Source organism: Budorcas taxicolor, chromosome 3, assembly GCF_023091745.1.
Source record: "Budorcas taxicolor isolate Tak-1 chromosome 3, Takin1.1, whole genome shotgun sequence".
NCBI lineage: Eukaryota > Metazoa > Chordata > Mammalia > Artiodactyla > Bovidae > Budorcas > Budorcas taxicolor.
In genome coordinates this window covers 14,515,323-14,541,594 of record NC_068912.1, presented here as the reverse complement: position 1 = coordinate 14,541,594, position 26,272 = coordinate 14,515,323, and the positions used below count along the sequence as shown (strand labels likewise).

Genomic DNA, 26,272 nt, shown 5'->3' with positions numbered 1-26,272 from the left:
GTTATTCAGAGGTCTCTGTGAGGGGAAGCTCTCTCCCTTCGACCTCCGAGAAATCTGCAGGCCCTGCCCTGTGGGAGGACCCCCTTAAGATTGTTAACTTCCATCTAGGTTTTGTCATAACATCAGGACAGATGCTCCCTCCCTCAGCCCCTGAAACAGGGGTCAGGGTGCAAATCTTACCAGAAGACAGAGGACCCAAGGCTCTTTATTAGCGTCTGAAGAAGAGGTGGCCGCAACCTTCAAGGCTAAGACGAGGAGAGAAGTGGCTCCCCCAGACTCAATACCAATAGACTTTCTTGTGTCTCCGGGTCTCCTGGATCCCCATTGCCTCCATCACCTCCTCCTCCAATGTCTTTAGACGAGGCACATAGGTTTTTTCTAGAGCATCTTCCACTGATGTGTCTTTGGGGCCATCTATTGAACCAGAGGAAGGAAGATGGGTGGGAGGGCTTCTTAACATCTCTTACTCCCCCACCCCCACTTTTGTTCCTGCCCCTCACCCAGCCTCACCAATCCACGTTTCAGGGACGATGCCATCAGCTCTGGGAACGTCAGGTTTCGGGATGACCCTTCCTGACCTTGCGGACACTCGTACTCGCTCTCCTGCCTCGGTGAATCTCCACTCCACTTCAGTGGGTTTCCTAGTAGGTAGAAGCGAGACCTCCAGGGAGCAGTCTCCCTGCTATCTTTCAGCCCAAAAGTCACCATCTTATTTCTCTGCTACCCCTGGACTGGGGCTTCCTACAGGAGGTCATGTCCATGAGATGGCCCCTCTCAGTTTCCAGCACATCCAACCCACCATTCCCTTTGGATAAATATGGTCAACAACTTTCCAACAGAAGGCAGGAAACCCTCTGACCAGAGCCCCTTAGGCTTGCCTGTCCATAGGATCCACAAGTTTGACTTGGTTGTGGAGCAAGGGTGCTTCGCTGGGGACCATGGTTCCTCGGAAATCCACAGTCTTGCCAACATAGCGGTAATGCTGTCCAAAAGAAGGGGGGATGGTGGCTATCAGAAACCAAAGGGTGTGAAGGTGGCTTGTCTACCGCAACTCAGAGCATTCAGTCCACGCTGAAAAGTGAAAGGTTTGGAGGCTCGGCTGCCGCACCATCCCCTCAGCCAGTCTCCTTCTTCCCCGTGCCGTCCTTCATAGACAGGGACGGATGGCACAGGCTTCCTGAGCATCACCACCTCACTCTTTACTTACTGTATTCAGTCCCTCGACAACCACCCAGTTTCGCTGCCGGATAACTTGAACCACTTTGCCTTGCTTCCCGGCATCCTTGCCTTCTAGGATCTCTACCTGTGGGAAGATAGCAAGCGTCAGGGAGGGCGATCCTTGCCCGGGAGCACTCCACCACCCAACCCTGTCTGAGACTCTCACCCTGTCCCCACAGAACAGATGCCAGTCTTCCTCAGGGATGGGCTCCACAGCCACCCGGCGCCGCCTGGTCCCTGGAGGGTTCTTCTTCTTATCTGCCAAGGAGCCTGGGCGGCTCATCCCATAGCGGTAGTTGGGAGGCAGGGTGACCTTAGATGCCAAGGCCAGCAGAGCAGAGAGCCGCATGGCTGGAGGCTGTGAGAAGTCCCCTGGCCAGCGAAAGACTCAGAAATCTTCCTAGTCAGCTCTGAGCTAGACAGAAACAAGAGGGCAAAGAAACAAGGGAAGAAACACCTTTTTAAGCACCTGCTCCATGGCTCAAGGGACTCCCTCCTACTGAATCCTCATAAGACACTGTCTTCACTGTTACAGATGATGATACAGACTCAGAGAATTTAAGTGACTTGTCAACGGTCATAAAGTTACAATGTGGGAGAATCGGCATTCAAACCCACAGATACCTGACTTCAAAGTCCAAAAAAGTTCAGTGAGGCCAAGACCATGTTATCTAGATTGCCTCTGAATCTAGAAGATCCTAGTAGGGTCTGGCACGTATTGTTTAGTCACTCAGTTGTGTCTGACTCTTTTGTGACCCCACGGATTGTAGCCAGCCAAGATCCTCTGTCCATGGGATTTCCCAGGTAAGAATACTGGAGTGGGTTGCCATTTCCTTCTCCAGGGGATCTTCCTGACCCAGGGATTGAACCCGAGTCTCCTGCATTGGCAGGTGGATTCTTTACCACTGAACCACCTGAGAAACCCTTGTCATGTATTAGGTACTCAAAAAAAAGTCTTTCAATAAATACACCAATTGCAAGATGTAAAGAAAACACTGGCGTAAGTCCCCAAACCAGGCAATTATAGGGTAAGACAAACAGGTAGCAGAGATAAAAACTGGGATTAGGATGTCCCTATGTGCACGCACAGTTGCTCAGTCATGTCCAACTCTTTGCAACCCCATAGACTGTAGCCTGCCGGGCTCCCCTGGCCCTATAAGACTTCCAATTCCTAATCTCAATCACTTCCCCCTGAGATAGTTTCTTTTCTAAAGGAAAATCATCCAGAGCAAGACTGTCGGATTACAGAGACCTACAACTCCAAACTAAGTATGTACTCTAAGCTTCCCAGTTCCTGAAGGAAAATGGACTAACCCAATGGGCACTTGCTACCTTCCAGCGGCCATGCTAAGTGCGCTCCTGTGTCATCTCATTTAACCCCAAGGACAACTGAGGAAAGAGGCACCATTCACCTTGCTCCGTAGCTAAGAATGAAACCTAATTCAAAGAACAATTAAAGTTCACTATGATGACATTAAAAGCTCTGGACTGGGTAGTCAGAGGACCTGAGATCTAGTCTCTGCTCCACCATCAACTCATTCAGTGACCCTTGTCTTCTGAGCTCAGTTCCATTATCCATAAAATTTTACAGAGCTGTTTCTGTCATTTATTTCTAATATTTTAACAAAGCAAGACAGAATTATGTGGATAGTACTATCCTTTCTGGGTAAATTTAAAAATACATATTCTGTCATAGGCATAAATATTTACCAGAAGGAAACAGGGACCAACTAAAGTACTTGTTTTGGGGAAGAGGAAGTTTGGGAGAGCTGTTCCTTTCCATAACGTTTGCATTTTCTAACTACATACATTTAAAAATATATATCAACTGGTTTATCTGAACACTGAGATATTGGGTCATTTTTCTTCTCTATACTTCTCAAAATGGTAAACAAAAGACCTAGTACTATTTTAAATTAATGCTGGATGAAGATGTGGCCGCAGGACTGGAAAAGGTCAGTTTTCATTCCAATCCCAAAGAAAGGTAATGCCAAAGAATGCTCAAACTACCACACAATTGCACTCATCTCACACGCTAGTAAAGTAATGCTCAGAATTCTCCAAGCCAGGCTTCAGCAATATGTGAACCGTGAACTTCCTGATGTTAAAGCTGGATTTAGAAAAGGCAGAGGAACCAGAGACCAAACTGCCAACATTCGTTCGATCATCGAAAAAGCAAGAGAGTTCCAGAAAAACATCTATTTCTGCTTTATTGACTATGCCAAAGCCTTTGACTGTGTGGATCACAATCAACTGTGGAAAATTCTGAAAGAGATGGGAATACCAGACCACCTGACCTGCCTCTTGAGAAATCTGTATGCAGGTCAGGAAGCAACAGTTAGAACTGGACATAGAACAACAGACTGGTTCCAAATAGGAAAAGGAGTACGTCAAAGCTGTATACTGTCACCCTGCTTATTTAACTCGTATGCAGAGTACATCAAGAGAAACACTGGGCTGGAAGAAGCACAAGCTGGAATCAAGCTTGCTGTGAGAAATATCAATAACCTCAGATATGCAGATGACACCACCCTTATGGCAGAAAGCGAAGAACTAAAGAGCCTCTTGATGAAAGTGAAAGAGGAGAGTGAAAAAGTTGGCTTAAAGCTCAACATTCAGAAAACTAAGATCATGGCATCCGGTCCCATCACTTTATGGCAATTAGATGGGAAAACAGTGGAAACACTGGCTGACTTTATTTTGGGGGGCTCCAAAATCACTGCAGATGGTGATTGCAGCCATGAAATTAAAAAATGCTTACTCCTTGGAAGGAAAGTTATGACCAACCTAGACAGCATATTAAAAAGCAGAGACATTACTTTGTCAACAAATGTCTGTCTAGTCGAGGCTATGGTTTTCCAGTGGTCATGTATGGATGTGAGAGTTGGATTATAAAGTAAGCTGAGCGCAGAAGAATTGATGCTTTTGAACTGTGGTGTTAGAGAAGACTCTTGAGAGTCCTTTGGACTGCAAGGAGATCCAACCAGTCCATCCTAAAGGAGATCAGTCCTGGGTGTTCATTGGAAGGACTGATGTTGAAGCTGAAACTCCAATATTTTGGCCACCTGATGCGAAGAGCCGACTCATTTGAAAAGACACTGATGTTGGGAAAGATTGAAGACAGAAGGAGAAGGGGACGACAGAGGATGAGATGGTTGGATGGCATCACCGACTCGATGGACATGAGTTTGAGTAAACTCCAAGAGTTGGTGATGGACAGGGAGGCCTGGCGTGCTACGGTTCATGGGGTCGCAAAGAGTCGGACACGACTGAGGTTTAGGGCCTCAGTGTTCGCTCATTCAGAATAAAAAAATGCTTAGGGAGCACTACTACGTGACAGATCTAAGGTCAGGAACCTTACCATTCCCGGCATTTGATGGTCACACTGCTGTTTGGGGGTAGGTTGACAAGAGACGAGGAAACCAAGGCCCTGAGAGCTGGTGACTTGCCCTAGTTCATACAGCTTGATGGTAGCAGCGCGAATCTCAAGACCTGAGTCTCCTGCGTGATTGCCCTAAGACTCTCCTTAACCTCAGCCGTTCTAGATCTGAAGCTCAGACAGGCGATCCCCGAAGCCACCCCGCTTAGATCTTTTTCTTTTCTCTCCAAGCCCTGGGGAGGCTGGTGACCTTCCGCTGTGGGGCTTCCGTTGCACGCTCTAGGGGAACTGTTGTGTAGGTAATGATCCCCCAGGCCCCAGCGCCAAAGGCTGCTTCCACCGCCAGTCCCATCCTAGGTGCGGGTAATGATCAGCCCCCAGCGGTCTTCAGTACCCAGCCACTCCGAGCTTCCGATGCTTGGAGACCCCAGACGAAGCAATTGAGCCATGCCGGGGTAAAGGACCTTCCCGTTCTCACCTCCCCGACCAGCCCAGAGATCCCGAAATCTCTGGTTCACGAAATCCTCACCTCAGCTTCTCGCTGATCCGCTGGCCTCCGCGGGTCCCGTAGGCACGTGGGACCCACGCCCCGCCCAACCCCATCCCTCAGATTTCTGGGAAATGTAGTCTAATTGTACAATGGACGCTCAACAACGAACCTAGCCTCTCTGCATACTGGGAGTTGTAGTCCGCCGCTACGAAGCAAGCGGGAAGCAGGAAATTTGACCGGGTCGGAAATCGAGGAAGCGTAAGAGCACCGTGAAGCACGTTGGGAGTTGAAGGCAAAGTCGGATAGGCTGCGGCGCCAGGCACATTCCTGCACGTGCTCTACGTGGAGGCCGCTGGGAATTGTAGTTACCAGGGACCATGGCTCCATTTTCTAGGTTATTGCGGCTTCTTCAAAGCAGAGGGCCTTCCCTTCTAGTGAGACCAGTCAGTACTCTCCTCGTCCGCCCTTCTCTGCTGCCTCATCTGCCCAAGGCAGATGACCAGTGTCATAGGCTTTCTAAAAGGATCAAACCTGGGCCTTTCGGTGCGAGTGGATGAACTAGTCACAAAAAGACTGGAAGAAACCTCAGAGAGGGTGAAATCCAACAATTTCACTTAATTCAGGAGTACTGAGGATTCCATGCTATGGACCGCCTCATCCTTCAACAGTTATCAGTAGCAGGCATCCCTAGCTTTGCCCTTGAGCATCCAATTTGTTTCTACAACCAGACCCAACCCTCTCTTTCCTGGCCATTGTGAACCTACTTCTTGTGCAGACTTAAAAAAAACTTTCCTAGGTGCTTAAGGGGAAGCTATGTTAAACTGGCTGGGCAGAACCAGAGTATTGGGTGCAGTATTCTGTGACTTTGCCCTCATGTGGAAATTTCGCTGTTGTTCAGTCTCTCAGTCATGTCTGACTCTGCGACCCCATGGACTGTAGCATGCCAGGATCCTCTATCCTCCGCTTTCTCCCAGAGTTTGCTCAAACACATGTTCATTGAGTCAGTGATGCTACCTAACCATCTCATACTCTGCCGTGCCCTTCTCCTTTTGCCTTCAATCTTTCCCAGCATCAGGGGCTTTTCCAATGAATATTCAGGATTGATTTTCTTTAGGATTGACTGGTTTGATCTCCAGACTCTCAAGAGTGAAATTCTATGTGGAATTTTAGGTATTTCTAACAGACTGAGAATGGAGGAAGCTGGCACTCCTTACTTGAATCTGAGAAGTGAATTTGGAAATCATTTGTAGTCTCTTTCCCCACTCCCCTGCACCATCAGTTAACCAACACACCTCCAAAGAATCAGTCAAAATCCAATGTAGTAATCAATGGGTTTTATTTTCCTAGAACTGAAATCATCTACTGTTTTCAGAGCTAAACTTCCAAAGCTACAGTCAGCAATTTTTCATCAGAGCCCAAGGGAGAGGGGCAAGGGTGAAAGAGACAAGAAACTGAAGAGGCAAATAGACCACTAGAAAGAGGTTGGGAGAGGGCGATTATTTCCCTCTGGCCTCTCAGTGGGTTACAAATTGGATCTGGTGACAACACTGAGTGGACCAGGTCGGGGGTATGTGGATGGGAAATGACATCAGCAGGAACACCAAAGCTCCAACTACAACAAGAAAAGTCATCAAGCCCCAAACAGAAGGGGAGCCTCCCAGTGCACCTCAGAAATGGGGGCAAGAGTGGGGGGCACACAAAGGGATGGGGGGGTTCTTTAAAATTTTTTTTTGTAATTTTCTTTTATTAAAAACATTTCCTAAAAAATGTGTCTTTTCCTTTATGTCTGGGTGACGTGTGTGACTGTAGGCTGGCCTTGAGCACTGTGAGAAGAGGGAAAAGGGTAGCTAAGGGTCTCCCCAGGGCATCCCATCTCTGGCCTGAGATCTAAAGGTGGATGGATACTCCTCAACACTCCCACCCAAGCTGGGTGAAGTCAGCCTTTCAGATCTCAGGTCCTTGACCCAAAGAACTTGGAAGACCCCAAATTTCTTGATGATAAACTATAACTCCCATGACACCTGGGATCTGCATAAGTGAGACAATTGGGCACTGTCAATCATCAAAGATTTATGGAAGGGAGCACCTCTCCCCCTCTCCACGCTGCCCCCACCCCAGCTGTCCCACTTTCCCTGAATCCAGGCAGCTGGGATAATAGGTGTGGGAGGAAGGGACAGGAGCTCAGGGAGATGTCATCCTCTTACCCATCCCCCCACCCCAATTTGAAGATTGCCCCTCCCAGACCCCAGAAGCCTACCCTGCTATTCATTCTCCATCCCTTCCATTCATAGCCCTGATCCCAGCCAACCTAGATGTCTAGAATGCCCAGGAAAGGGGGCGAGGGGTGTCAGGAGATGCAAATAGCCGGTCCAGGCCCTAACAAGTACACTGGGAAACAACTCCAGGCAGGGAGGGACACAATGGCCTCATCTCATCCCACGGAGCAGAAGACATGGACCTGACTCAGGTCACAGGTGTGTGGGGACACGGAGGTGAGGGCCACGTGGCCTGCCCCGTCGGGGTCAATCTCCAGGGTCTGAGCTCAGAGGGGAGAGTGAGTGGGAAAAGGGGAGTGGGTTGGGGTGGGGAAGGGTTCCCAGTTTGGAGGCCATGGCCAGTTTCCCCAGTAGCACCCAGACAGCAGCCGGAACGGGGCGGGGGCTCCTCTTGAAACATTGGTGGCTACAGGCTGCGGGGGAGGGGTGGAGGGGAGAAGGGTTAATGGTGTGGCCTTGGCCTGGCCAAGCCCCAGCCAGCGCCGTTCTTCTGGGAGAGCCCCCCCTGCCTCCCGAGAGGCTGACTGCTGCAGGCCCTCCTCCTCTTCCTCCTCTCAGCAGAGGGCTGGGCCCTCCCAGCCCAACTGCCAAGGGGCAGGGGGCTCACTCACCTCTCGTGATCTCTCAGGCCCGGGGCCTCGGCATCTTCCTTGGCAGCCTCTTCCTCTTCTTCCTCCTCTTCTTCCTCCTGAGGAGGCCCCCGGCCAGAGCCGGGCTCAGACGGGGTACTGTTCTTCTCCGCCTCCACTGGAAGGGGCCTCTCACCCTCCAAGGTGGCCCCCTCCTTCTCCTCCCCTTCAGGGTCTTCTGCTTCCTTGGGGCGTTTGGGGGAGTCCTGTGCCGGTTGGGCAGAGATGAGGCACGGCTGAGGCAGGACGGGGAGAACGCCCGCCTCCCCCTCCTTTCCCCAGAGGCTCCTTCCCGGGCAGCCCAGCGCTCTTCCAGCCCTCTGCCAGCTCAACTGTCTCCTGTGGCCCGTCTTCTCAGGAGGGACCACCCCCCAGGACTAGCGGCTGAGCCTCTCAGACCGGACACTCCCTGAAAAAGTAGTAACTTCTCTCCTCAAGACTAGGGGCCTTGCTTCTGCGAGCCCAGGCAGAGGACGGTTACCTCCAGCAGGTCCCCCGCTCTCCTCTTCAGCGCTCCCTTCTCATTCTTCTCCTTGGCTGGCTCGTCAATGACTAGCTTCCCTTCCTCATCACTGCTTCCCTCGGCATTCCCCTTCTTGTCGCCATCACCCTCAGCGGCTTCGGGCTCGGGTTCGGGCTCTTCCACACTGCTCTTTTTCTGGGAGGACTGCGGTGGAGACAGCGGAGGCTGAGTGGCACCAGCGGCTGCCGCGCAGGGCCCCCTCCCCAGACCCCTCCCTCGGCCACTCACTCCTTCCTTCGCCCACCTCTCCCCCGCCCCCACCCAGGTGCCCAGTCTCACAAGTGATTTGAGACCCACCTCTGTCGGATTAGCCCCGGGGTAAACCCACTGGCCGGGCAGGCAGGGCTCTGTGCAGGAGGGGGGAGGGCTGGAGCAGGAGGCAAAACCTCGGGTCAACTTCTCCCAAAGGGAGCTGGGACCCTTTCCCCGCCAACCCCCGCCCCCCACCCTCCCGCCTCATCCTGCCCGGCTCACGAGCACCTCCTCCTGGAAGCCTTTGTGCAAAGAGTTGAGGCCACATCTTCTATTCACTCTGGGCCCGCCAAAGGCCTGCCCCCACTTACCGCCTCGGTCCTGTTCTTGCCCCTCCCAGGTGCTGTCTAACAAGTGGCCCCTCACCACAGCTACACTGCTCACCCAGAGCCCCATGCCCTCTTGCAGGAAGCCCCCCACCCCTCACCCCATGAGCTCCTACTCTGAAAGCCCTGGAGTTGGTTTCTGAGCCCCACCCTGTTCATGAAGACTAAGCATCACACGCGGGCCCTGTGTGATCACACCTATGGCCACACCTGCTTTCCAAAGGTGGGGGGGTCTCTGGGGGCGGCTGGCAGCTCACCTGGTAGCCAGAAGCCTTGACGGTGGGGTTGTTCTCGATCTCCCACAGCCCCTCGCTGAACCCTTTCCTCTTGTTGGGCTTGCCAAACTTCTCCTTGGACTCCTCGTAAGGGAAGAGGTCTTTGGGGCCCAGGAATGCCCTGGTGAGAGATGGGAGACTGTGCTCTCAAGCCCCTCACTGCATCTGAGCTGCGCAGCCCCACAGGCAAGGGGTGCTGGCACCACCGCTCTTCCCCCACAGCCGGCCCTCCCTCCCACTTCTGCCCCCTCACTCACGTCTCGTGGGTCCCGAAAAAAAAGACTTGGTATTTGTTGGCTGTTGATTTCACGGCAGCCTCCGGCATCTCGTCAATCTGAGAGCAAAATGAGGAAAGGGAGCATGAGCTGGAGTCCTAAGGTCATGAACTGGAGGCCAGATGATAGGTGCTGCAGGGGCTGACCTCTAAGGCACATACCTGGAAAATCAGATTGGAGGGACCCAGGAGTTCACCAAGGGGGTTTCTAAACCATTTTTAGCAGTGGGACTTTGTTCAAAGAAGTCAGACACAAAAGCCCAGCAGAAATCCTCTCTCTCCTTCACAAACCAAACAGCATCCCTAAACAGATCCCGTCCACAAGGCTCCATGTCTCCGCCATCACCCTGGCCGGTCCACCCACTGTCCCGCCTCTTGCCTGGACTGAAACCAGCCTCCATTCCTGTCTCACTACAACCCATTCTCCATGCTGCCACCAGGGGGAGCCTTTCCAAGTGCGGGTCTGAGCATTCTTTCTCCTTGCTAGTGGCTTTTCAGGAGTCTAGGGACCACCCATTCGCCACTATCCATAATGTCAAGTTCTGAATTCCAGTGCTGCCACTAGTATTTGTATGACCTTGGGCAACTTACAGAAGCTCAGTTTTCTCATCTGTAAAACGGAGAGTGTCACAGTCCAAGGGTTGTAAGGCTTAAATGATCATAACGTGGTCCGTCCCACACATATGCTCGCTATCATCTTCTCCCAGTACACTGTCCTGCTCTCTGCTCCAGCCACACTGATCTCAGTCTTCTATACTCACTAACTCCTGATCAGCCTTCCGACCTCAGGCCCATCATCACTTCCTCCAGGAAGCTTCCCCATCTCTCCCAATCTGATCGGCTTCCCAGATAAAACTCTCAGCACATCTCCTTCACAGTGCTTTTTGCAATTCCAGTATTAATATCTATGTTGACTATACCGTCCCCAAGATCAGAGAAGTCTGTTTGTATGTCCAGCACAGTGCCTGGCACACAGTGGGTACACAATAAAGAGTCACTGGATGACTATGCAAGACAAAAGCAGACTGCTCTCACTGAAAGTGAAGAGGCGAGGCCAAGAGGCTGCCTATTTAGTATTACCCAGCAGTAGCAGCTCCCCGAAAGAATTTTGGGAAACTCTTCTTGAAAGTCGTGTGATATAGACTCTCATCTTACAGACAAGGAAACTGCAGCTCAGAAAAGAAAAGTGATTTACCCCAAATGACAGGACAAGTTAGGGAGGGCCAGATTTCAGAAACAGCTCCTGACTTGATCCTCTGCCTCAAATGTCCCTCAGGGGTGAGGGATGCTGTGATGGAGACGGTGCAGAGGTCTGAGGCCAGGGAAATAGTGAGATGTAGTGGCCTACACAGCTTCTCCCCGATCAGGCCCCAGAAGCCCAGGCCAAGCTGAATTAGGGGAGAACTACAACTCCCAGCAACACTTGCAGCGGCCCCAGCGGCCTGGCTTCCCGCCGGACAGAGGCCAGGTGGCCATGTTGACTGGGGCCCCAGGCGCAGATAGGAAAGAGACAGGCCAAAGCACTGATTAAACACACAGAGAGTAGAACAGTGTGTCTGACTAGGGACCTGGGGAGACAGGGAGGCTGGGTGGATGGAAATAAGCTGACACACACCCAGGAGAGGGGGTGGAACCTGGGCAAGAATCTGAGGGGCATCTTGCTCCAGATATGGAGTCTTTAGGCTCCTGAGCACCTCCCCCCTTGCCCTGTGGCCTCTGGGGACAGAGGTCCAGCCCCTCCCCCCCAGGAAGGCCCAGCACAAACTGCACCCTCCTCACCACCCAGAGACACTGGGGTGTGAGAGCAGGGGGTGGAAAGGCATGCTGTCCCCCCACCCCAGCTCAACCCCCATCGCCATGACAACCCAACCCCGCCCCCAGGGCCACTCAGCAACCAGGAATGTGACTGCTCCTCCCCCCCCAAGGCCCTCTCTCCAGATTGGGGAGGAGGGGACACTAACTCACACCCCACCCCCAGGCCTGGAGTCTGGCACCTGGGTCCCAGGCTGTGCCTGAAACCCCAGCCAGGGCTGAGGGCTGGGGCCCTGCTCAGGAAGCCAGAGCTGGGGTGTGGGCAGAGGAGGAGCAGCCTCCACCAGGACACCTGGGTCCTGTTGCCAGCTAGTTCCCCACCCTCCTCTCAGAGGGGGGAACAAAAAATAAAATGAGAAGCTCCAGGGCTCAGAAATCCCAGGAGACAGGCATAAGACAATAATAGCAGAAGGCCTTTCCTAGGCCTCTTCTCGGTGGATCTTTGTGCACCAGGAAAGAGAACTGGGGGTGGGGGGTATCTAAGGGTCCCAGTTAGGAACTCATATGGGCTCCATGTTTTCAGTGCCACACTTGAGCCAGGCAGTAACAGGCTTGTAGGAAACATGTGATGCAAGGGCAGAAACTGAGGCCCAGGAAACGGGGTAGGGTGAGCAAAGGGGTCAGAAACAGGAGACACGCACGAGGTTCTCTCAAGGAGCTGAGACCAGGCAAAGCGGCACTCCGGCCTTCAGTCTCCTTCCCGTGGGAAACAAACTCAGAGAGAGAGGTGGCTGAACACTGTGATGGGATCCAGGAGGCCACCAGCTGCCCAGCCTCAGGGGCGGGGGAGAAACAAAAGAATGGATGGGAATTAAAAATAGAACGAGACACACCAGATATACCCACCCTGCTGACTTCTAGCAAAATAAAGGCTGGGTCGAGAGCAAAGAGGGAGGCCAAGGACCTGGGCAGATGAGCATCTACCCCCAAAAGGGTAATGCCACCCCCACCCCATCTGACCTTGAGAGTAGGCACCTGTGGGGGAAGGGCCAGGACAGCAAGTGCTCTTTTCACTTAATGGAATTCCTAACCCCTCACCCCTGAAAGGGGAGACATTCCTTCTCCAGTGGACTCTTCATCCTTCAAGCCACAAAGGAAACGTCTTATCTTGCATTTGGAAGTGAAAGGAGGTTCTTCATCAACGACATAAAGGATATGAGGTCTCAGGGGAGGCCTGTACCCCCCAGTACAGACATGTGTCTCCCAGGCGGTGCCTTTATATCCAGACTGTGACTCAGAACAAGTGAGTCAAGGCTAAGTGGGTCAGGGTGGGGCCAGAGAAGCACTGGAGACCCCACTGCACCTCCTCCACTGGCCAACAGGGGAGGGGGCTCTGCTCCTTCCCAGCCATTTTAGGAATCCTGGCAGGTTACTTCCCCCGGCTGGGGCTCTTCCACTCCCACGCCTTGCCTACTGCCTTTGCCTGGCTCCTTCAGACAGGCCGGGGCACAGGAAGTCCCATCCTGCCAGAGCCCATGGACACCTTCTAAGGTCTTAAGTTCCCAGATGAGGAGTGGTGAGAGAAGATTAAACACCTCTCCCCAGCCTCATACCCAATCCAGGCCCAGGGGCGCCTGGCTCAGCATACAGGAAGGCAGCCCAGAAGGCTAAGCCCACACTGACTGCCAGCCAGGGTTCTGACCACCACACCCAGGGCCCAGGCCTGACCTGACCCAGGAACCGGAAAATCTGGGGCAGGAGACAGTTGGGGCCAGGAAAGTGTGGCAAGCTGGAGAGGCAGAAAAGGTGGTGCCTGGGTGTGGGGGAGGGGCAGAGGGAGGAAAGATGGGTGAGGCCCTCTGGCTGCGCAGGTTTTCTGGGACTGTGAAACAGGAAGTGGAGAAAGGAGGAAGGAACCGAACGGGAAAAATCCCTGAGTCTTGCAGGTTAATTGTTAAGTGCTTGGAGATCCCCCGGGGAAGTTAGGCAGAAGGAAGAGGAAAGGAGAAGATTAAGATGGAGTCACACTGTCCTTCCAGGCAGGTCTTGCCTACCACGTGGTCCCTCTGGCTGGACTCTGAAAGCACTGGACTGTTCCAGTCTCACCCAGAGTCAGTCACCCTCCCCAGAAGTAGGGCCTAAGGAAGAAAGCCCTCACCAAGGCTGAGGGCTCTGGTTGCCTATTATATGGAACAGTTAGCAAGGTTCCTCTGAGTCCTCCTCCATCTCAGGAAGAGCCAGACCCTCTTCAGGCTCTGCCACTCTATAAACTAAGAGAGCATCCAAGGATGGTAAGGAGACCCCAATTTGTCTGCTCTTCTGGCATTCAAGCAGAATGTATTCGGAACATAACAACCTTGGGTGTACCACTCCCTCTAATTTTCATAATCAAGACCCAGAGCGCAGGCAAAGGGTGGGGTCCTATCTCTTTGGGATTCAGTCTGGTCCCCCTCCCCCAACTCTGACTTTATCTAAAGGGTCCAGCCCTCAACTGAGCAACAGACTGCCCCCCTGTCCTAGAGGCCCGGGATGAAGAAGAAATAAACAGTATTCCCAGCCCCAGGTGCTGCCCTTACTCCAAGGCCACCAGAAACCTGAAGGTCTTCTTCATATGAGCCAGAATACGTCCATATGGGGCCCTCCCCTCTCTGCAGCCCGAAGGGGTCCTCCGCAACCCACATTCCAGCTGAGCCCCCTCCCCAGTCTCTGGGCTTTCTCCCACCCCCAGGAGGTAGGAGCAGTAGAGACCTGGATTCAGTTCTTGCCCTGCCCACCAGGACCTTGGCATCTGAACCAAGAAGCCAGATGGATCAAAGGTGCAGGGTAAAGTACACAAGTGTCCACACACCACGCACAGACATGCACACACACAGCTGACCATGGCTGCTTGCTCACACTGCCCCCCGCGGCCACCACCACCCAAGTCCCCTAGGAGGCCTTGAAAGTTGGGAGAGCCCTGCTTCACTCTAGACTTCACTCCCACTCCAGAGGCCAGACATCTAGAAGTTTCCAGGAACAAGGAGCTCAAGGCATATGGGATTAGGCACATTCCTGAGGAGAGGGTACAGAGTGAGGCTCTCCTGGATTTTCTCAGGTGGGCCCCAAAGTTGGTCTGCACACTCTGAACAGGACCCAGGCAGGGGGCCTGGACCAACTTTCCTCAGAGCAGGGTGTGGCCCAGATGAAGACACAGACTCACATGGAAATGAGCAACCCACAGCCAGTAACGCAGTTCTGCACTTGGCCCCCTCGCCCCTCTACTTCTCTCTGCCCTTAGATTTCACTCTAGATTCTAGGGCCAAACCCAAAGGCCCTACACCATCTTTGAAATAAGTTGCCAGAGGCACTGTCCCTTGTGACACCCCCAACCTCCTCCAACAACCTCTGGCAACCTCCCATACTGTTACTTCACCTGCCTCAGTTCTTAGGGGAAACACGACCAATGCTGCAGGCTGGGCTTTTGGGCCCCACCCTCCCACCTGGCCAGGTGCTGGGTGGAGGTGGTGGTGGGGCGCCTCATATTGGCGGGCTCAATCAACCACATGGCAGACTGGACCGTTCTGGCGGGAGAGGCTTAAGAAATGGCGAGGAGAAGCAACTCGGGTTCCCTCCCCCTCCACCCACAGGGAGGGCAGCCAGGACTGGACCTCTCAATCCCACAAGGGCCCTGCCACCCTCAGCCCCAAGTCTGAGTTGGCAGCACACGAAGGAGTATTTTTGTGGGGTTGAGGAGTGAAGGGTACTAGCGGGTGATTTCCAAACCAGACAGATTCCCTCTTCTTCCGTCCCCTCACAACGATTCCTCGACCCTCCCAGCTTCAGATCTCTTACGGATGCCCCAAACCAAAGTTTTGTAGAAGCGAACTCCGCCTCCATTTATCCCTTTCTGGGCTGAGTTCCTGCTTAACCGTCTCATCTAGGAAGAAGAGAGTTTGAACCAGGGGTAACAATCAGTGAAGAAACTGGGGGTCTCTAAGGGGGTCCCTGAGGGGGGTAGCGGTGGCGCTTGGGGGGGTGGGAGGAGTTACACGACTGGCCCGTGCCCGTGCAGCGCGCCCGAAACCGCTGGGAGTATGGGGGCTGGGGGCGGAACTGAGCACGCGGAGCCGGGGGCCGGAATGTGACCGGCGCTCGCTGTTCCCCACGCCGCGCACACGCCACTACGCGCGGACGCCGTGTGGCCAGGTGTTCGCCGCCGCCGCCGCCGCCCCACCACCCCGCCTCCACCATTATATAACCGGCGGGTGGGTTTGGAGTCGCTTGGCTAAGACTCGGGGACTCAGACGCCCCCCGCCCCCACTCCCAACCCCTCCGCGCGGAGCGCTCGTGCCCTCCCGGGTGTTATGCAACCCAAGCCTGGAGGTGGATAGGAGGCGGCGGGCCGCGCTGCTCACCCGGGCCGGCCAGTGTGGGTAGCCCTTCATCTTGGCGAACACCAGGTCCCCGCATTTGTACTCCTTCTGCCGGTTGGATCGCGACATGGCGGGGCTCCGGGCGCCCCGGGCTCCGCGCCGGGCCGGAAAGCGCGAGCCCAAGTTTGCGCGTGCGGCGGTAGCGGCGCCGCTCCGCTCCGGCCCTCGCGCGGCCCCCGCCTCGATGGTGGCCCCCGGCCCGGGCTCCGGCGCGGCCACGGCGACTCCGCCCGCGCGCCGCACGGACGGGGCGGGCGCGGATCTGGGGCAAAGCTCCGGTACGATGGGTGCGCGCTTGTGCAGTTGTTTGTGTTTGAAATTCAATTGCTCCCTCCGCTGCGCGAGGCCTCTTCCTCCACCCCCCGCCCGCTCCCCACTCCTCCTCCCTCCTCCTTTTCCCACTCCTCCTCCTCCCCCCTCCGCGCTCCCTCCCGCGGCGGTTTGATGCGTGCAGCTTATTGACGCCCTGTGCCTGCCACTGCCCGCCGCCCAACCTAGAGCCGCCTGGCGGCGCGCGGCGACACAGGCGTGAGGAGCCGATCGCCGAGCGAGCCGAGTAGGCTTTGTGTGCCCGCTGTCGGTGGGTGCCGGCCCGCCCGCGCGCCCGGGAGGCGCTGGCGCCCGGCTGGACGGAGCGGCCTGGCGCCCCTCCCCCGGGCCCACGGGGCGCTCCCAGCCGCGGCTTCAGCGCAGCCAAGTGTCGAAGTTTAGGCGTCGTGCCTCTTTGCCCTCGGCTCCATCCCTATCGGTGAATGTTAGCTCCGTACCCGGTGCGTGGCTGCGTGCTGGGCGCTGGGGCGAGGGCTAGGTACGGCGCCACTGAGCACACAGAGGTTCGGCCTGGGCCTCGACGTGCTTAGAGTCAGCCGGGTGTTGCCTGAAATGTCGGGCATTACGCCCTACGACGGCCTTTGTGAGATTTGTTAGCAAGGAGATTTCGGAGTGCTTGTGGCACAGAGTGGCCACGTTCCGTGTGCATTAGATAGAACTCTCTTCTCTCTGTACTTTCTGGCAAAAGAGATCTGGGCTTCACCACCAGCTAAACCTGCAAAGATGAGCTCCGTTCTAGTGGTAATAGCCGGTAGAATGCCAATAAATCCCAATCCCATTTCGATGAAGCGTGAAGTCACTACCTCTTGGGGAGGCGCAGGTGGAGGTGAGAGTCTGGGAGAATTTGCGAAGGTTTTACAAAGGTGTTGACTTTGAGTTGGGCCTTAAAGGACAAGAGTGTGATTTTGCTGGATTCCAGAGACCACATTTCAGCTTTAAGTTATATATTAAGAAATGATAGAGCCAAAACTTGGATTCGGGTTTTACCATTAAACCAAACAAAACTTTGCCATAATTACATCTTTATTTTGCTGTTACTGTATTGGTCTTGGATTTGCCGAAATTCCAGACACCTGTGGTAACTTAGAAATAAGATATTTGGATCTTAAAGTATTGTCTAGTTTCTTAAAATTTTGCAACAAAATATTCTAGGTTTGAAGAGAGAAAATATGTGTTTTTCTTCCCACAGTTTCCTGATCCTACTTCAAAGCATATGCAGTCTCCCTGATAAAGAACTGCAAGATGAAGCCAATAGGCCCAGGTCCAGGGCCACATCCTATCATGCTGTTCACTAGCAGTGAGAATTGTGCTACCCTCTGAACATCTCCCTGAGCCTCAGTTTGCTCAGCTTGAGATGGGATCACTCCTGCCAACATCACAGACATGGAATGGCTGCTTATCGCTAGCCAAGGCCTGAGCTTGTTTCCTATGGTCCTTCATATCAGTTGGTTGTCCTTATGTCCATGGCAATGCATTTCACAAGTTTTGCCTTTAAAAAGTATGGCCTCAGCATAATCCAGCCTTGTGATAGGAGTCCCTCTGGCCCTGTCCACAGGCATTCCAGGGCTCGGGCTGCTGGCACAGCAGGACACACTGTAAGGTCCTCATGCATGCCCTCAGCCACAGACTTGCCGATTTGTTTCAATAGCAAATCCAAACTTGTTGCAACAGAGCAGCTAGGTCCCAGTTAGTGTTTACTCTACCATGCATTCCAGTTTGAAATGCAGTCAGTGTGATAGTCCAGATTCTGTCAGTCTAATACCTTTCTTTGTTGTTCTTATTGTTATTAGGAGAGAATCTTGTCACAAGTTCTTAGAGATATTTCAGTAAATCCAGTGTCACAGTTGGTTCCCTTTTAGTGTCCAGGCCAGTATTATAAATATGCTGCTTCAGTGCAACCAATGTGTTTTTAAACTATTTTCCAATTTAGCACACCCCAATTTAGTTCAAGCCAGACTCCAATCCATTTTTCCACTTTATTGCGTGGAGATGGCAAATAAGGCTTCTTAAATTCTTATTTTGCAGCAAATCTCTTGGGCCTGTTATTCAGCCCACCATGCAGATGCTGGTTGAAATAAAACAACCAGAGTTCCCTTTGTTGCAGTAATCTCCCAGGCCTTGGTTGCAATTTAATATCCAAGTTCTCCTTACAATAACATCATCAACCAATTCACAGCTGCCTCTAACAACCAAGCCAAGAGCTGAAGAGGGTCAGTTACAGGGGCGGGTGTAAGCCTGCATCCCCTGGGATTCAGGTCTAACTTAGTGCTTTGCAGAATTCAATGTGCAAATGAATCACCTGGGGAGCCTCCTAAAAAGCAGATTCTAACTCAGTAGGTTTGGGGTCGCCTGCATTTCTGTTTCATCATCCCAGGTCCTGCTGCTGATTTAAACCTCCGTTTGATTAGTAAGGTCCAAAACACAGGGTCACGGCCCCCAGATGGCTAGCTCAGCTTGGAGCTAGTTCACAGATGTCACCGTGAAATGGTTCCTTTGACGCTGGTGTTGGTTCTACATTTGTGTGGGAGGAAGGTCAAGAAAGAAGTCAGTGGACTTGGGGCCCTAGGGCAGAGAAGACTTGTGGGTGCTGATCTGGCTCTAGAGTTCTGAAGTGAGTCTGGAGGGGCAAGGTCAGGGAGAGATGGTGGGGGACTTATTTCTGACCATGTCAGACAGAAGGAGGAACTGGCACAGCAGTAGGGTTGTGAAGCTTCGAATACTAGAGGAAGGTGATGTGGTCTAGGGGAAACTGTGCATGTCAAGGGACCTGGGTTTGAGATTTGCTTTTAACAATTGACTTAACTAGAATTTCTAAAGTCAATGTTCTTCTACTCCAAAAATACTAATACAGATAGCTACCCTTATGGGGTGGTTGTGAAAAGAAACGGAGATCATCTGAGCGAAAAACCTTACCTGTTCATTAGGTTCAAAGGAAATGTCAGTTTCCTTCCCTTTAACTCCTAAGAGAGAGTCGAGGGATTTGGCTTCTGTCCCAGCCCTCAACACCGTGTGACCTGCTCCCATTACCTCTTCTTGGCCCTGGTTACCCCTTCTGGGAAATGGAGGCGAGGATGATAAATAGTTTAGACCAATAGTTTTCAAAACTGCCTCCGTTTCCCCCTCTCACTGGTGCCACCCAAAGTAAAAAAAAAAAAAAAACACCCATGCTTTTATGCATTTTACAATGAGTCAGAGTGGTTAAGAGTCTGAGATAACAAAGTCTAAGTACCTGCTTCACCATTGTGACACACTATGTCTCTTTAGGAAAACTACTTAACTGCCCCCAGTCTCAGCTTGCATTTTTGTAAAATGGTCTGTAAAAAGGAGTTGTGGTGAAAAAAAAAAAAAGGAGTTGTGGTGAAAAGTGAATGAATTGAATGTATTTTAAAGTGCTTTGAATAGAGCCCAGGAACATGGTAAGTGCTTGATAAAATCACCTATCACTGTATTTATATTAGATTTTGAATAATATTTAGTTCAAGAAAATGGGTTCCTTTGCAGTGAGCTTCTAGGTACCAGCCTTATGCACTGGTAAAACTGGCACTACTACAATGGGTGTGCGTGTTCACACGGGCTTGGAAACCCGTTTACCTGGATTTGAGTCCCACTCCACCATTCACTTACTGCGTGACCTGCCACAAGTTACTCAACCCTTCTGTGCCTCAGTTTTCACATCTGTAAAGGGGGATGTTGATAAATCAATTAATATGTTGATATTCATAAGTGCTTAGGACAGGCTTAGGACAGGGATCTTAGTTCCCCGACCAGGGATTGAAGCCCTGCCCTCAACAGTGACAGTGCAGAGTCCTAACTGCCGAACCACCAGGGAATTCCCAGGTATTTAGTTCAGTCGCTCAATCTTCTCAATCTTGTCCAACTCTTTGCAACCCCATGGACTGCAGCACGCCAGGCCTCCCTGTCCATCACCAAATCCCGGAGTTTACTCAAACTCATGTCCATTGAGTCAGTGATGCCATCCAGCCATCTCATCCTCTGTTGTCCCCTTCTCCTCCTGCCTTTAATCTTTCCCAGGGTCAGGGTCTTTTCCAGTGAGTCAGTTCTTCCCATCAGGTGGCCAAAGTATTGGAGTTTCAGCTTCAGCATCAGTCCTTCCAATGAATATTCAGGTATCCCAGATATTAGCTGTTAATATATTTATATTAAATTATATTAGCTATTTTTAAAAAATGCTTATGTTTTGTATAACTCTTCCATACATATAATATCTTGAATAATAAAAATATTTTTAAAAAAGGGTTCTGTTTTTTTGTTTATTTTTATTTTTTGGCCATCATGCAGTTTGCAGGATCTCAGTGCCCCAACCAGGGATTAAATCTGGGCCACGGCAGTGAAAGCCCAGATCCTAACCACTAGACCTCCAGGGAATGCCTAGATTCTGTTTTTTGAAAGTGAAAATCATCGGATTCATTCTCTAAAGCTATTCTTCTAACATATCTATTTAAACTTTGATTAAAATTAAATGTTCCCTTCCTCAGTCATATGAGGCACTCTTTAAGTGTTCAGTGGCCTCATATGGCTATTGCTGGCTGTACCGGACAACACAAATATAGAACATTTTCATTATCACAGCAGTCCAAGGACAGCGCTGTTCCAAGGCCATGGCTTCCCACTTGAGCTGTACATTAGCGTCACTTGAAGAATTAAAAAAATACTAATCCCTGGGCCCAACTCCTCAGAGTTTAAATTTAATTGGTTGACAGTGGAAGCTATTAAAGGGTTTAGGCAGGAGAGAAGCATGAGCAGAGGCGAACTTCCAGAAGCTTCGTCTGAAGGCAGCATGGATGTGGAGGGGCTTAGACTTGCCAGCTCACAGAAAGGTACTGCAGTGGTCTCTGCTGAGGGACGTATGACCCCACATGCGGAAGGGGCTCGGGAGCTGCATTGCTGGGTTCTCTTCTCTGCTCTTCCAAGAATTATAGTGGCGGTAGCTCCTTAGCCCTCAGGGGAGAGAACATCAGCCTTCATAGAACAGGAAGGAGGGACTTTCTGGCGATCCACGGCTTAAAAATCCACGCTTCCACTGCAGGGAAGCAATCCCTGGTTGGGGAATTAAGATTCTGCATTCCGAGAGGCATGAGTCAAACAAACAAAATAACCCAGGAGGGAGTTGGAACACCTCAAGATCCCCATGAGTTGTAGATGCCATTTAAAAAAATCAGCTTAATTTAAAAAAAAAGGTGAAGCCAAAAAATAAGATAAAAAATTAAAATTCAGCTTATTTTTGTGTATGGAATTAATATGTGCATATGATGCAAAATTTAGAAAGTCAAGAAGATAATTTAGTGAAAAGTCATCTCATGTTACCCCTCCCCATGCCCTGCCACCCCAATTTTCTTCTTAGAGTCAAAAAATTACCAATTTCATATGTCTTCTTCTAGTAGTATTCTCTCTATATAAATTTCAAGCAAATATAGAGCTGTTTCCTTTAAGCAAATTGTAGCATCCCATACACACTGTTCCACACTTTACTACCTTTTACTTAACATATATCTTAACTCCTTCCAATTCAGTCCACAAAGATTTGCCAGTCCACATTCATTTTTATGACTGCATAATAGTTTGTGACATTTCTGTGTCAGAAATGATGTATTTAGCCCCTGTTGATGGGCGTTTAGGTTTTTTCCTTTTTTTTGATAATAGCAACAAGTACTGTAGAGAATAATACTGTACCATTTCATCTCAGCAGTGAGGATCCTCACCATTTCCCTTTCCAATTTGCAAGATGAAAAAGTTCATTTGGTTTCGGCGCTAGTGGTAACGAACCCACCTGCCAACGGAAAAGATTGAGAGAAACCGGTTCGATCCCTGGGTCGGGAAGATCCCCTGAAGAAGGCATGGCAACCCACTCCAGTATTCTTGCCTGGAGAATCCCATGGACAAAGGAGCCTGGTGGGCTACAGTCTGTGGGGTCGCATGGAGTCAGACAAGACTGAAGCGACTTAGCACACACACACAAAGGTCATTCAGTGACATTATTTGCAGGAGTTTGGTGACAGTGCTGGAAGTAACCTTGCTACTTATAGACAGAGGCATCTAAGGTTGAATGAGGAGCCCCCACTGTGTTCGGCCACAACCCCGGGTCTGTCTGCTTTTCCCTTGGTCTCTGAGACTTAAAGGGAACCAGAGTCAGGCTGACAGAGTAACTGGTTCTGATCACGTATGACTGCTCTCTTCAGCCCCTTCCCATCAAGGGCATTGCGCTGAGACAGTGGGGAGGCCTGGGGAGGAGAAGAGCCTGGGAAGTGCATGGGTGAGGAAGGGCCAAGTGCCCTTTTCTGGAATGATAAGACTGAGCCCCAGGATTCTCTGCCCCTCCCTCTTTGGGGAGAGAGAGTAACAGTTTTGGCCCTGCTGGAGGAGGCTGATTATGGCTTCTGTGGGCACAGATGGCAATGGACGTAGTGAAAGGCCTTTTCTGCTACCACATTGCCATGGGCCTGAAGCCTCTTTCATTCATTCTCACATATACCCCTAGGGCATTTTCAGGTGCCGTGCCAGGCCCTGGGGGAGTGTTGGGGGGAAGGGGTAGGTCTGAAGATGAACAGGTAGCTGGGAGTGAGTAGTCTGGTCTCTAACTTTCCTCCTGGAATCTCCCTTTCTGAGCATCCTGGGGATTTCCTTCACCCCTCTCCTGTATTTTCTAAGCTCTAGGTTTAGAAAACCCTTTCATGGTTAAACATCACCACCCCCCACCTTTTTCTTTGATGGAGCACATCCTCTGGTAGCTTCCTGAATAAAAATACTTGGAATGGAAAATTGGAGAACTTACATGTTTGAGTATGTCTTTATTCTACCCTCTTACTTGATTGATAGTTTGGCTTGGTGTTGAATTCTAGATTGGAATCTTTCCTTCAGATTTTTTTTTACGTTTTTTTCTTAAAAACATTTTTTTTTGGGCTGTGCTGGATCTTTGGTGCAAAGTGTGGGCTTTCTCTAGTTGCAGTCGAGCAGCATGTGGGATCTTAGTTCCCCAACCAGGGCTCAAACCCTCATCCCCTGAATTGGAAGATGGATTCTTACCCACTGGACCACCAAAGAAGTCCCTCTTTTGGATTTCTGAAGCTCTTGTTCCATTTTCACCTAGGTTACATTCTGTCCTGATCCATTTTAAGAGATCTGTTTTTTTTCTCTGGGAACTTTCAAGATCTTCTTTTTGTCTTCAGTGTTCTGAAGTTTCATACTGGTGCCACTATGCTGGTGCCATTTGTAACCACTATGCTGAGCAGTGGGTGGGCCCCTCCAATCAGAAAAAAAAAATGCTTATCCTTCACTTCTGGGAGGTTTTTTGTAATTATTCCTTTGATATTTCCTTCCCTCTTTTTTTTGAGGTAGGGGAACTCTTATTGTTCAGATATTACACCTTCTGGGTGGTTCTCTGATTTTCTGAACTTTTCCAACTCTTCTAGTGAGAATTTTATCTGTGCTCTTGTATTTTTATTTCTCAAGAGTTCTATTGTATTTTCTGCTTGTTACTTTTTTATGGCATCCTGTTCTTGTTTCATGCATACAATATTTTCTCTTATCTGAGAAAGAGGATAGATTTTGTAAGTTTTCTTCTCCCTGCAGTTTCTCCATTTTCACTTGTTTTGTCTCTATCATTCGTGATAGAGTGCCTACTCATGTTTGAGTGAGGGACTTAAAAATCAGTGAGAGACTAAAAAGGCATCTTGGACCTATGGGCATGTGGTTGGAGCTTCTCATTTGAGAACTCGGTGTGGGGGTTTTCTGGATGGGAAATTTGTAGGGGGAATCTCTGATATGGGATTCCATAGATCTTTCCTCTTGGGCTGAACACATTTCCTGTGGAGATTTCCCCCAGTATCTAGCCTTTAGGGTAAAGGCTTCTGGCCAACCTTCTGGGAAAAACAGATCTGGGGTCTCAGTACTCTGTGTGCATACTGCTTTAATTTCTTTGATGTCTATAAAATACCCATGCCCTTGACTGTGCCTGGTTTTCTTCATGGCAGAAACCCTCTCTGTTTTACTCCTCTGGGAAACAAACAAAAACCCCCCAAACCTTCCTTTATTTTGTCTAGGTTTGGAGAGAGGCAGTCTTCCATTAGTATGAAGTGGGGGAGGGGATTCAGGGATCTAATGTTTGCTAACCAGCTTTTAACCAGCTCTCACTTTTGTTCCCTTCCCTTCTGGAGGTACTTGATGCCATACTCCTGAGCCTTCTGAGGTTTCTGCAGATAGTTCAGACTGAGTCCCACCATTCCCCAGGGCCAGCTTGCTTCTCAGCTCTCTTGAATGTGTCAAATCAGTACCATCGATGCTTTCCGCCTTCCAAAATGTCACTGTGCTCTCCTCTTCTCATGTCCCCATCTTTGTGGGTTCAAATCTTTTCCAAAGGATCTTTCAGTTCAGTTCAGTTCAGTTGCTCAGTCATGTCCCACTCTTTGCGACCCCATGGACTGCAGCATGCCAGGCTTCCCTGTCCATCACCACCTCCCAGAGCTTGCTCAAACTCATGCCCATTGAGTCGATGATGCCTTAGAAAAATTCCTTTAATTGAAGTTTTAGTAGAATTTCAGGAGGGAACCAAATGAGGTATATCTATTCAATTTACTATCTTAATGGAAGACTTTATTAATGTTATTACTACTTTTGAATAGGTAATACATGCACAAGTTACAAATTTCGAAAGGTGTAAAGGAGTTAGCAGTGAGAAATAAATCTCCTTCCCATCCTCGTCCTCAAATTTCTTTAACCAATTTCTCGCATGAAAATAGCCCTTTGAGGACAGGATATCTACCTATTAAGGGAAATCATTAATGTTTACAGTAAGAGGACCCTGCTTAGAAAATATTTGTTAAAAAAAGAAGATCTCTGCCCTTTTGTGGTGTCTCTTCACTACAGGGCAGCAGATGTGTTGATCAGGAATAAGGATAATCATTTCCCTTTGAAAGTTTCCCATTCTCTTTCCTGTCATACTCTATCCATTTTTCAGAGGAGGAAAATGAAACTCACAGAAGTGACTGTCCAAATTCACCAGAAAGTAGGTTGGGGAGCCTAGATTGGAAAAGCTGGTATTAGAAGGCAGCAGTGTGCAAAGCATTCCAGGTGCAAGGTAACACTGGAGAGTTTAGTTTCTCAGTGTGGTCCTTAGTACACCTTTGCAATCAACAGAGGAGTTGCTTAAAAATCCAGACTTCTGGGTCCCACTTCTGGGCCCCACCCACTGAAGAGGAATCTCTTAGGCTGGAATTCAGAAATTTGCATTTTTTAAAGTTTTTCAGTGATCTTGGGCACATTAAAGTTTCAGAATTGGTCGGCAGAAAAATGCTCTGGGCATCCAGAGCAGGGAGCAGACAGATTTAAGCAACAGATGGAGAAAGCAGCATATGAGTTTGTTGGTGAAGGCAGGGTGAGCTTTAGACACATGGAGAAGGTGGGGAGGAGGGGACCATAGCAGGCTTGTCTAATGCAGAAGTCATGCTTAGGCTTCCACTGTCCCTCTTTGCGTTGCCATCATCATCACCCACGTTGGTCATCCTTTCCATCTTCCTCTTTAGCTTCCTCCCTAAATCTTAACAGTCTCTCAGGGCTGAGCTCAGTAAAGCCTTCTGCTCTGGGAATAGGGAGATGGAGCCCCCACAGAGGTGGTTTAGAATATAAAGGACACACACATAGTTGATGAATGGAGGGCACCCAGTCACAGTCAGCAGGAAGGGGCAAAGATGAATATATAAGAAAAAGACACGAAATTACGGTGGACAGACGACAGCTGCAGAATCACGAGCAGAAACATGAAAGGTGGAAAAGGATACACATAAACATGGGTGGATATAAAAGGCACTCACAGAGACCAACGGACAAGTCATACAACAAGGCACAAGGAACACCAAGCACAGAGACAGATACAAAGGACATATGCAGATAGATAGCTGGGGGGACAGGCAGATAGGGGTGAACTTAAGGGATGCCTCAAATCTGTGAAGGGGACTGAGATGTAGCTGGCCCCCCATCCCCCCTAGGCTGAGTTGAAGGGATTAACCTGAAGTACCAAGCTCTGCCTTCCAGGGCTCTTGCCCATCTTTCTGTTTCACTGCCGAGTGAGGTCAGGACCCCGGCTAGAAGGGCGAGGTGTGCTCCTGGATGTGCACCTTGGTAAA

The 26,272-nt window shown here is 50.5% G+C and overlaps 2 protein-coding genes across 3 annotated transcripts; both read right to left on the bottom strand.

Moving 5' to 3' along the window:
- Positions 1 to 184: 184 nt before the first annotated feature.
- Positions 185 to 5,193, bottom strand: MRPL24 (mitochondrial ribosomal protein L24). Of its 2 annotated transcripts, none has more exons than XM_052637578.1 (6): positions 5,127 to 5,193; positions 1,385 to 1,633; positions 1,208 to 1,303; positions 879 to 982; positions 511 to 641; positions 185 to 414 (listed from the first exon to the last, which is right to left on the bottom strand). In XM_052637578.1, the coding sequence occupies exons 2-6, from the start codon at positions 1,565 to 1,567 to the stop codon at positions 278 to 280; spliced, it is 651 nt and encodes a 216-aa protein (XP_052493538.1). In that variant the 5' UTR covers positions 1,568 to 1,633; positions 5,127 to 5,193; the 3' UTR covers positions 185 to 277. The 2 variants fall into 2 exon arrangements, with proteins under 2 accessions (XP_052493538.1, XP_052493539.1); XM_052637579.1 differs by lacking the exon at positions 5,127 to 5,193 and adding an exon at positions 5,076 to 5,095.
- Positions 5,194 to 6,406: 1,213 nt separating this feature from the next.
- HDGF (heparin binding growth factor) lies at positions 6,407 to 16,785 on the bottom strand. The gene is made up of 7 exons (XM_052637297.1): positions 16,703 to 16,785; positions 15,789 to 16,488; positions 9,626 to 9,702; positions 9,351 to 9,489; positions 8,474 to 8,659; positions 7,975 to 8,198; positions 6,407 to 7,776 (listed from the first exon to the last, which is right to left on the bottom strand). Exons 1-7 carry the CDS (start codon positions 16,783 to 16,785, stop codon positions 7,770 to 7,772), a joined length of 1,416 nt encoding a protein of 471 aa, XP_052493257.1. The 3' UTR covers positions 6,407 to 7,769.
- Between the last annotated feature and the right edge of the window lie 9,487 nt (positions 16,786 to 26,272).